This window comes from Equus quagga, unplaced genomic scaffold, assembly GCF_021613505.1.
Source record: "Equus quagga isolate Etosha38 unplaced genomic scaffold, UCLA_HA_Equagga_1.0 220_RagTag, whole genome shotgun sequence".
Classification (NCBI taxonomy): domain Eukaryota; kingdom Metazoa; phylum Chordata; class Mammalia; order Perissodactyla; family Equidae; genus Equus; species Equus quagga.
In genome coordinates this window covers 2,418,906-2,429,962 of record NW_025799647.1, presented here as the reverse complement: position 1 = coordinate 2,429,962, position 11,057 = coordinate 2,418,906, and the positions used below count along the sequence as shown (strand labels likewise).

At 44.3% G+C, this 11,057-nt stretch overlaps 1 protein-coding gene across 1 annotated transcript; it reads left to right on the top strand.

Annotated features, from left to right (window-relative positions):
- The first annotated feature begins 866 nt into the window (after positions 1-866).
- On the top strand, positions 867-10,549 carry LOC124233766 (retinol dehydrogenase 12-like). Its single transcript, XM_046650954.1, has 7 exons — positions 867-1,085; positions 2,538-2,656; positions 3,147-3,302; positions 4,001-4,105; positions 4,947-5,156; positions 6,891-7,080; positions 9,715-10,549. The coding sequence occupies exons 1-7, from the start codon at positions 1,018-1,020 to the stop codon at positions 9,815-9,817; spliced, it is 951 nt and encodes a 316-aa protein (XP_046506910.1). The 5' UTR covers positions 867-1,017; the 3' UTR covers positions 9,818-10,549.
- The last annotated feature ends 508 nt before the right edge of the window (positions 10,550-11,057 follow it).

Genomic DNA, 11,057 nt, shown 5'->3' with positions numbered 1-11,057 from the left:
CAAACCCTTGTGTAAAGTGAGCGGGATAGCAAGGGAGATAGGAATCAATAAAGCTAATCATAACAGCCAACTCTTATGCAGTGTTTACTACGTGCTAGTTTCTGTCTCAAGTTTTCTACCTATTTAATTAGTTTAATACTTTAAACAGGTCGGTATATATTTTTACCATACCCATTGTAAAGGTGAGGAAACTGAGTTAACAGAGAGGTTTAGTAACTTGCCCAGGGCCATGGAGCTTGTCAGCAGATACACTGGGATTTGAACCACAGAGTCCACTCTAGAGCCCATGCACTGAGACACTATACCCTTTCCTCAGCATGTACATGTGTGTGTTAACTTCATTGAAGTGTAACATTAAACTCTGAAACATGCACAAATCAAGTGGATGACTCAATGAATTTTCACAAAGTGAGCACACCTGTGTAACCAGCACCCACCTCAAAGAACAGAACACCACCAGAACCCCAGGATTCCCAACACGCCCCCTCCCAGTCTGTAGCCCTTCCCCACCAAGGGAAACTACTCTCCTGGCTTCTCTCACCATTCTTCTGGGGGTCTCTTTCTTGTCTCTCTGTTTTAATCACACATGTATTTCAAGTATCATGGTGTCTTTTGCTAAAGTTAAAATATTCTATCCTGCAGGAGGAGAGGTGGTGATGGGGGTTGGGAGAACACATTTCCTAGATAAGAAATAATTGAGGATGGGAGAGTTGGGGGCAGTTGTTTCATTTCCCCTCGTTCTCTTTGCCAGTAAGTGTGAGGTTCCCCTCTTTCCTCCATCCTCCTCCCCCAGAACTACATCTCCCAGCAGGCTGTGCTCTGACAGCTTTCGGATTTAAATAGGATTCTGGGCTACACCTACAGCCAGGCTGTTGCTGAGCTCCCAGGAGAGAGATGAGCTAGAGGAGAAAGAAGCAGCAAGAAGCAGCCAAGAGTTGAATCAGACCAGGAGCCCGACCCAGAGTTGGAGTCTAAGTTGCTTTTGCTAAAGCAGCAGCAACTAAAGAATTTGAAAATATGCTGGCTATCTTGGGACTGCTCACCTCCGTCTTTTCTTTGCTGTATGTGACAGCTCCATCCATCAGGTTTGTCTTAATTCAGGAACTTGTGCCGTATTTTACAAAGCCCTGAATTTGGAGCCAGAGAGCTTGTAAGTAGATGAATTATTGGCTGCTGAAAGAAGAGAGAGGGAAGGAGGCCAAGGGAGAGAAAGTCAGGGCAAAAAAAACCAGGAAGAAAGGAGGTGGTTACGGATACAATGGTGGAAAATGAGAAGGAATCACCTGGGGCTGGGAGAGGAGGGGCTGGTTTGAATTCTGATGCTAGTGGAAGGCTGAGTGGATGACTCTGTTAGGTAGCTTGACAGACAACTTAGGTGGGAGTCCTTGCTCTGTCACTCTATTCCCTTGGGTTTCTCTGAAGGTCTCCCTTTCTTTACTGTCCATAGTCAAGGTGTCCGGGCTGGGTTACCAAGGGTAGTCATTGCCCAGGGACTCATTGTTAAATACCAGGCATTTGGGGGAAGGAAACAGACTCTCTTCCCTTTGAGACCCTCAACTAATGTTTTGGGATGGCTCTTTTGCTGTGGGATTTCATGAAAAATTTCAGAAAGAAATGTGTGTTCTGAATAGAGAATTTTAAAATTGCTGATGATAAAGAAGGTTAAATGGACATATAAGGGACAGAGTGCTGTTCTAAGTCCTGGCATAGAAACCTGGGTTCAAATTCCATTTTTGCCACCATTAGCATGTGACTTGAACGTCTTTGAGCCTCTGCTTTCTCCACTGTAATATGAAAGATATAATGGAGTGGTTGAGAGGATTAAAATAAATTCCCTGTGGAAAGTGCTAGCCTAGGGCCTGGAAGTCAGATGATGCTCAGGAAATATTAGTTCTGCTGCCCTCCCATCCTGTTTTTTGGAACTTGTCAAGTCAACTTTATGTGAAAGGATGCTCTCTGCACAGAGATCTGAACAAGGGAGGTTTTCTTTCTGTGTGCTGATGGCTAGAATGTACTCTCAGTAGGATGGCAGAAAGCCTCTGAAGATACTAGCTCTCTAAAGCTGGAGAGGCAGCCCGAGAGCTGTATTTGTATATGGGACCCCTGGAGGTACTGTTCATTGGTTGATGCTTATTGAAGACCTAGGGCTCAGGACCACTGATTCCAGTAACGCTCATCACCCATATATTTTTAATGCAGGGTAGAGGAGGTCGCTGTCCTCTGGGAATCTCTAGAGACAGAGCTAGATATCTTTCTTATCTAACAAGGAAGCTCTCCATTGGCCCTCACTCAAGAGCATTTGTTCTGTTTGTCCGGAGGACCCTTTGCAGCTTCTGAGCACATGACCGTCCAGGCTGAGCTGATGAGCAGGAGGCTCCTTTGCCCACTGGGAAAATGTTGTCCCTTGAAGATTAGCTTCTTTAGGCCTCCTGACAACAACTGAAAGAAATCCCTCTTTGAGGCTGAATGGACTTTATGTATCTCAGTCAGGGACTGGGGAGGTGGTGAGTAAATGCTTTTGTTTCCCTTGCCTACAGGAAGTTCTTTGCTGGTGGGGTTTGCAGAACAACTGTGCAGGTTCCCGGGAAGGTAGTGGTGATCACCGGCGCCAACACGGGCATCGGCAAGGAGACAGCCAGAGAGCTCGCTCGCAGAGGCAAGTCCTTCCGCTTCTGTGTCCACAGGGCAGCGCCTCCTGCCTTTCTCACTGGAGGCTCTGCCCGCATTTCCTTCTCTTTCCTTCTGGGCTTGGGGGTTCTAGCCAGGAATTCAAGGAAACTGGGATTCAAGTCCACCTCTGGCACAACTTACTCTATGGCCTTAAATAAACCTTCCTTCCTCCCTTCCTGCTCCTTTCCTATTATATAAAATAAGGAAAACAATGATGTCTGTAGGATATTGGTCAAGTCAGTGATTCTGAAAGGAGATACTAAGCAACATTAAATATCAGGGTGTAAAAACCAAGGTTCCTAGGCTGGGGGTAAGCTGCAGCAAGAAGACTGCTGTGAGAACCCTGAAGTGGCAATATAGCCTCTCACTGCTTAGGGATGGCTGGGAGGAGGCTCTCGCCACCAGTCCCAAGCTCACTTACTATACTGTTTTTCAGTCTAGGGTCTGAACACATTGCCTCTCTGTTTTGGTCCCAGGAGCCCGAGTATACATTGCCTGCCGAGATGTACTGAAGGGGGAGTCTGCTGCCAGTGAAATTCGAGCTGATACAAAGAACTCCCAGGTGCTGGTGCGGAAACTGGACCTATCCGATACCAGATCCATCCGAGCCTTTGCTGAGGGCTTTCTGGCAGGTGAGACCCTGGCAGGTAGCTAGACAAGCAAGTGTTGGATGTGAAAGTGGTTGCTCTACCCTGGAACATCTCTGACTCTTGTATCAGAACCATCACCAATCCCAATGGACAGATTCTGCCACATGAACCAGCATGGCAGGGAATTAGCAAGAGGATGACAGGATGACAAGCTGCGCAGGATCCTTATCGTCTTTTCGCTTCAGCAATGGGAATGTTGGAGGTGTCAGCTCCCTGTCTGGGCTTGCACCTTGGCATCAAGGTGTGGCCCTGATGTCACTCTTTTCTTTCATCCTGAAAATCAACCTTCTGTGGCAACATGCATTAAATGAGGTTTTGCTGCTGCCAAAATTCTTCTGTATCTTGGAAAATGACCAGCTTTTAGCAAGGACTATGAAATCTATGAGGGACAGGGACCGTGTCTGTTTTGTTTACCACTTTGTGCCCGTGTCTGTCTTGTTGCACCACTGTGTGCCCAGTGCCCAGCAGAATGGGCCTGGCCCAGAGTCAGTACTCAATGCTCAGTTGCTGAATGAATGGTGTCCAGGGAGCTATCAGTAACTAAAATTATAAACCCAATGACAGTACTTACTGAATATCATTGAGATAGGTCCAAAGGCAAGGAGCAAATACTCAGGACTATGATAGGCAGCTAGCAGACTTGTTTGTAACTACAGGTTCTCCTTGGTTTTGCCCTATAGAGGAAAAGCACCTCCATATTCTGATCAACAATGCAGGAGTGATGATGTTTTCACATTCCAAGACAACTGATGGCTTTGAAATCAACCTGGGGGTCAACCACCTGGGTAAGTGTCTTTGAGTGATTGAAAAGAGAGGCATACCCCATCTTGTTCTCTGTGGGGAAATAAGCCTATACTAGAGCTGAGAATCTCCAATGGTCCTCATAGAGCCCAGAATTCCAATACACTGGACATAATGGTTTTTTGTTCACTGTCCCTCTCCTGACCAGTACAAAAAGATGAGCTCCTCCTGTCCATACCATTAAGAAACCTCAAAACTCGGGAGATGCTAGGGAGAATAATGTCATTCTTGGATGGGGCCGAGGGAGTGCAAGGCTTCCCAAGCAGGGCCCAGTGTGGGGGGTGCAGGAGTCTGTGTTTGGCAGGAGGGGTCAGATCTGTAACTGAGGGCTAAGCAAGCCAAGGGTTGGTCCATGGAGGAGGCAGATCTTGAGGACTTGAGGTGAGAGAGGCTGGGGTTCTGAGTCCAAGGTGATGGCTCTAATGAGGAGATCATGGATCATGTCCTCTGATGCTAGGCAAGTGATGTTTTTCCTAACTATCCCAGCCTTCCTTCTGTATATGTGTGTGCCTGGGCCCATAGTTGTGTGATCATGGCCAGAGGGGGACTGGAAGCCAGCAGGTGGCATTTCTCCTGACTGGGGCAAGGGCAGAAGTACAAATAAGTACAGATTAAGTCTGTATTCCCTTAGCTATCATCTAGTGCTGCCCTTGCCTTGAGGAATCTCAGACTGACAGACCATTAACACTGAATTACTCTTGGCATCAAAATTTCTTCACGTTCAGAAGATAGTGAGCTAATGCCAAAGTCCTCTCATCAGCTCCCACGCCCTGAGCCTGGGCTGCCATTCTGCTCTTCAATCTGCCCTGCTGGTTCTCCTCGCAGGCCACTTCCTTCTCACCTACTTGCTCCTGGAGCGGCTGAAGGAGTCTGCTCCTGCACGGGTGGTGAACTTGTCATCAGTGACCCACCACCTTGGCAAGATTCACTTCCACAACTTCCGCGGTGAGGAGCCCTACAGATGGGGTTTTGCTTATTGCCACAGCAAGCTGGCCAATTTGCTTTTCACTCGCGAGCTGGCCAAGAGGATCCAAGGTAAGTCTGGAGAAAGGGCCAGGGTTAACATAGCAAAAGCACGGTCTTCAGTCCAGATTACAGATTCACAGAAATTCTAAAGCCAGAACGTCAAACATGCACATTTCAGTGGTAGCTCTGTACACGAAGGAGAATGAGGTTATAAACAGAATAAAAACACAATTCTTGCCCTTGACAAGCTTCAAATCAAACAGGGGTTAGGAACTTAGAAAGTTACCTTACATTTATGTCACATCTTATCTCAATTATGATCTCATTTGATTTTTCACAACAACCTCTTGCTACAGACAAAGTAGGTATTATTATTACTATTTTCTGGGTCCAAACTGAAGTCCAAAGAAGTGACTGGCCCCAGGAGATATGGTAAGTGAAGTAATCAGGACCGGAACATGGGAAAGTGAAGTAACCAGGACCGGAACGTGGGAACGCTGCTTTAGGTCCAGGTGCTTTCTTCTGTGTGCTATTAGCAGAGGTTCACACGATGAGCTGAGCTACAGAGTTGCCACTGCGTGGAGTCCAGAGCGAGGGCTGGATGTCAGACCCCTGGGACTGAGTTCTTGCTCTACCACATACTAGCCGCATGTGCATGTGGCCGTGTTCCTTTAACCTCCCCTGACTTCATCCTCTCAGCTGTAAAATGAGGTGGGGCCGCTCTTAATTCTACGATTCTGTGCTCCCCTGGAGTTTTTGATGCGCTGCTGGCTTTCACATCTGCAAATCTGGGGGACCATTTGCTACAGCGAATAAGCCAGTGTTTGGGAACAACAGTACAGAATGCAGAAGATAGAAGAATAGGGTAATCATTAAGAGAAATAATAATAATGACATATTATTGTTATGTTGAGTTTTGTGTGTGCCGTGTACTGTACAAGCCTTCATTCATTTAACACAGCATTCCTATAAGGTAGGTGCTGTTATTCTTCCGCACTCTGCAAATGAAGAGATAGGCCGAGATATATTAAGAAACCTTACCCAGAAAGTTTCCTAGCTGAGCCAGGATTCAAATCCAGACAGCCTCACTCCGGAGTCTATGTTCTTTACGTCAAGAGTTCAGACCGTGGCCCTGCAGCCTGCTTGGTATGATCTTAGGCAATTTACTTAACTTCTCTGTGATCAGAGCTCAGTTTCCTCAGCTATAAATGGGGATCTTAATATTGCCTACCTCACAAGCCTCTTTGAGAACTAAATGAGATAATGCATGGAAAGCATGTAGCACAGACCTTGCACATAATGAGTACTAAAAATAGTGGAGGCACCAGGGATGTCTTGGGGGCATGTTAACTCCCATTATCTCCATCAACACCCCTCAATCTACACCTCATAAAATGTGCTTCCCTGGCAAATGCAGCTCAAAACAAGGTCCTAGCCTACTACCTTCCAACCAGATTCTTCCCCTAAGCACTACCATAGAAATTCCGAAGATATCACCCTCAGTAATTGATACTCTGACTACCAGAATATACTGTTGTTTCTATTATTAAGACTTAAGCCACAGAGTAAAGGTGACATTGAAATAGAAGGACCTTCAACCAAGCACTCCTTTTGGAACATAGAAAGCTGGAAGGCTATAGATCTTTCTGGAAGAGTTCCATGACTTACTAGTCAGATTCTATCTGGCTAGGAGTGATGCCTTCTGAACCCTGGAGCTCTGTTTCCTGAGACCCTTCTCACTTGTGCATTTTGCTGCAGGAGATGAGCTGTTTCCCTGGTCTAACTGTGCTCTCTTTGCCCTAGGCACGGGGGTCACCACCTATGCTGTGCACCCAGGCATCGTCCGCTCTGAGCTGGCCCGGCACTCCTTCCTATGTTGCCTATGTTGGCGGCTCTTCTCCTACTTTTTAAAATCGGTGCAGGAAGGGGCACAGACCAGCCTGCACTGTGCGCTGGCTGAAGGCCTGGAGCCCCTAAGCGGCAAGTACTTCAGGTACGTGCAGGCAACGCAGGTTCCTCCACCACCTGTGTGCCTGGTGAGGCATAGGGCGCCCTGGGACCCCGAGTGGCTGAGTTTGTGCCGGATAGTGGAATCCAGGTTTGGTTTGGGCCTGCAAACCAAATACTGTCAGTTCTTTTCCAGGGGAACTTACATTAGAAACTTGGCAAAAGTTGCTTTTTTATACCTGCGCGCCAGTTTTCCAGGTGAGCTTTGTAGCTTTCTGGTGATTATGCCTTTGAAAGAATGTTAGCTGACCCTTTGGATCCTTTTTCTCCTCCTTGAAGCTTTTGGCTTACTTCTTTCATGAATCCTTTAATACCACTTAGCACAAAGTACTGGGGCAAAGTCACCTCTCCCCAGTGTAAACTCTGTCTAGCAGTGCTGCCAGGGTTGGCACTATCTGTTGGAATATAGAAATAGACATTTCAGTGTAGTCTTACCACAAACTTAATGGGCAATCAGAGTTTGAGAATAAATGGAAGCCCAGGATTAAATCTTCTTCCCATTCCATGACTTGATCCAGCCCAGTTTGCTTGAGACTATTCATTGGTGCCCCACGTATTAAGTGAAGCACTGGAAATGATGTCAGTGTCAAACAAGAGGGGAATGGATAAATGGTAATAGCTAATGTTTCTTGAGCTCTTACAAAGTGTTTGGCACTCTTTAAGTGTTTTACATGTATTAATTCATACAGTCATCCCAACTCTAAGATGTAGATAATAGTATTATACCCACTTGATAGATGAGGAAACTGAAGCACAGAATAATTAAGTAACTTGCTCAAGGTCATATAGCTTATAAGTGGTAGTCCTGGCTCTAGAGCTGTGCTGTTCAGTATGGTTGCCACTAGCCATACGTGACTATTGAGCACTTGAACTAGGGCTGGTCCAAAATGAGATGTGCTGTAAGTGTAAAAGGTATACCAGACTTTGAAGACAAAGTATGAAAAGAGAAATGTAAAATAGCTCATTAATAACTTTTTATATTGATTACATGCTGAAATGATTTGGCTATATCGAGTTAAACAAAATATAGTACTAAAATCAATTTCACCCATTTCTTCTTTCTTTTTAAAAGATACTTTAAAAATTTTACTACAAAATTTAAAATTACATGTGTGGCTCACATTTGTGGTTTGCATCATGATTTCTGTTAGACAATGCTACCCTAAGAGTTTGGATGTTTAACGTCACTGCCTTAAATATGTGATAAAATATTAGACAGTCACTAAATAAAATATTTTCAAATAATATTTAATTCACAGGAAAATGTTGGTGATATAAAATTGTGAGAAGAAACTGCTACATAGAACTATAAAATTATTCATTGTAAATACATAGAAAACAGTCTGGTAGGATACATAGCAAACCATAAGGAGTGTTATTTCCAAGGGGGTTTGAGGAGGAGCCGGGGGAGTGCAAAGGAGGATTTTAACCTTTTACTCTAGGTATTTCTTTATTATTTAAAAAAGTTTTAAAGATCAAATATTTATTTGTTACTTGTATGATTAAAATATACATTTTTTACAAGAGAAAGCTATCCTCCCCAAACTAGATACAGTATGATCTCAGTTTTGTATACAAGAAAGCGAGAAAGACTATATATCTATTTTTACACAAATAAAGCAAACAAGAGTGTAAGGAAAAGTAATTAAATAATAGGCTTTTCTTTTTTTTTATCGGTACTGCATTTTCCAAGTGTTGTACGGGACTTTTATAATTAGAAAAAAATATCCTTTGAAGAAAAGCACCATGAGCACTGCATTCTGCCTGTAGCACCTTGTCCATCTAGACTCAAGTTCTCTGATCCCCCCCAGACAAGAGAAAGCAGGGTTACTTAGTCTGGGGCTCCTGGGGCACAAGAGGGTCTGTGGAAAGAATTCAAGGGGTCTGTGAACTTAGATGGGAAAGTAATTTCAACTTCATCTTTCATTTCACTGACGTCCATCTGAAATTTGGCATTTCCTTCGATTGTGAATGTAGGCAGTGAACCACAGGAGTAGTCATGATACCTGTGACTTTGTCACCAGTAAAACTATCAATATTTTCTTATCACATTGCATTGTTGCAGATATCTCAGAATGTCACTTCTGCCCACCACTTTGAAATCCAGTGGTTATTAGACCCAGCGCGAGCTCTTGTTATAGAGTATATTAATAAAGAAGCATATGTATTACTATATCATGAATTTGTTTTTAAAATGTTTTAAAATTGCATTTCAATACAATTAGTTTTTGTCATCCAATATATTTTACACATTCATAAATATATTCTGAGGGTCACGCCCAGTGACACAGTGGTTAAGTTCACACGTTCCGCTTCGGTGGCCCGAGGTTTGCTGGTTTGAATCCTGGGTGTGGACCTATGCATGGCTTTGGCAAGTCATGCTGTGGTAGGAGTCCCACATATAAAGTAGAGTAAGATGGGCATAGATGTTAGCTCAGGGCCAGTCTTCCTCGGCAAAAAGAGGAGGATTGGCAGGGGATGTTAGTTCAGGGCTAATCTGCCTCAAAAAAAAAAAAAAAAAAAGAGAGAAAGAAAGAAATATATTCTGAGAAAGAGGCCATAAACTTTCCCAGACTGTCAGTTTTCACTCCTGGATGTTCATGCTTTCTCTGCCTTCTAGTGACTGCAAGAGGACCTGGGTGTCTCCAAGGGCCCGAGATAACAAAACAGCTCAGCGCTTGTGGAATGTCAGCTGTGAGCTTCTAGGAATCCAATGGGAGTAGAGCTACCGGAAGAGCCACGGCTTTATCAGGCACAATCCACACCATAATGAACGGAAGCCAAGGAGAACCCACCCTGAAGGATTGTTCTCCTGGCTGGCTGCTGTTGCAAATCCTGCCGTGCTCTGGTCTTCCTGACCCTTCTGGAAACCTTTTCACATCCAACCCTCTTGTGAGGCTGGCTCATGGCATGAGACATTCACACTTACAAAGCATTCTTCTCCAAGACTGGCAAAGTTGGCCACCATCTAGGGGCAGGATGACTGGGAAGATGCCAGTCTGGGCATGGGGCTGGCAGAAGAGCCTGGGAAATTGGATTAATTCCCTCACCAATACCAGAAATGTCAGCCAGCATTCTCAGCTGAGGTGACAAGAGCATCAGTGTTACAGATTTTCAGGAACTATAGACTCAAGCTCTTGACGGATCTCTTTCCTCTTTGGATTGCTAGTCGTTGCGCTGAAGTCTGGACCAACTCAGGCAAATCTTGGCTTAACCTTGACCAAATTTGGTTCCTTCCTCTGAGCATTCTGGAGTCACTGCATGAAGCTGGACCTTCCCATTTTCTTTTTCTAATTCTTTTTAAAAATTAAAAATATTTTTTCTAGCTTTAATGAGATATAATTGACATATGACTGTAAATTTAGACCGTCTCATTTTCAATCATGTAGATGGTTTCTTTTTCTAAAGGGTTCCCTTTATCTCACTTTTCAGAGAAAATAAAAACTACACATTCATCTTACTGCCTTTTTTATTTTCTCAGGGTAGCAAAGGAGAGATGGAACAAAGTGGGGAATCCAACCTCCCAGTTTTGTGAGTAGTATCTTATCCTACCCACCCACCCATAACCTTCTTACAATGTCACATCTGGGTGCAAAATGAGACGATTCAGTTGAATATTTTTTCAAGTTTCTCCCAGCTCTCACATTTTATTATTTAAGAAGTGATAGGAGTGACTTAAATTACACAGATGTTGAGCTCCACTATAGATTAAATCCAGACGTAGTATAAGACTCCATTTAATTTGATATAAAGATGCAGAAAGACCAAGCCTTGAAACAACCTTCTACCTAAAATCCTAGCTCTTCTCTTTTCTGGCCTCCCTGCTCTCCTGTGCTGAAACCCCAGGTGACCTTCTTCTTGCCTCAAGAACAGGTCACCAGGAAGAGGCAGGGAGATGTGCCTAATCTTTCAGCCAATTGACCCAAGAAGTCATGCTATTGTTTCCAGTTCTAAAGCATCCAA

Bases quoted from the DNA above. Each gene is read 5' to 3' on its own strand.
- LOC124233766 (XM_046650954.1), top strand. From the start codon at position 1,018: ATGCTGGCTATCTTGGGACTGCTCACCTCCGTCTTTTCTTTGCTGTAT. The intron at 2,657-3,146 runs GCAAGTCCTTCC...TTTTGGTCCCAG, and splicing joins CAGAGAGCTCGCTCGCAGAG to GAGCCCGAGTATACATTGCC. The intron at 3,303-4,000 runs GTGAGACCCTGG...TTTGCCCTATAG, and splicing joins TGCTGAGGGCTTTCTGGCAG to AGGAAAAGCACCTCCATATT.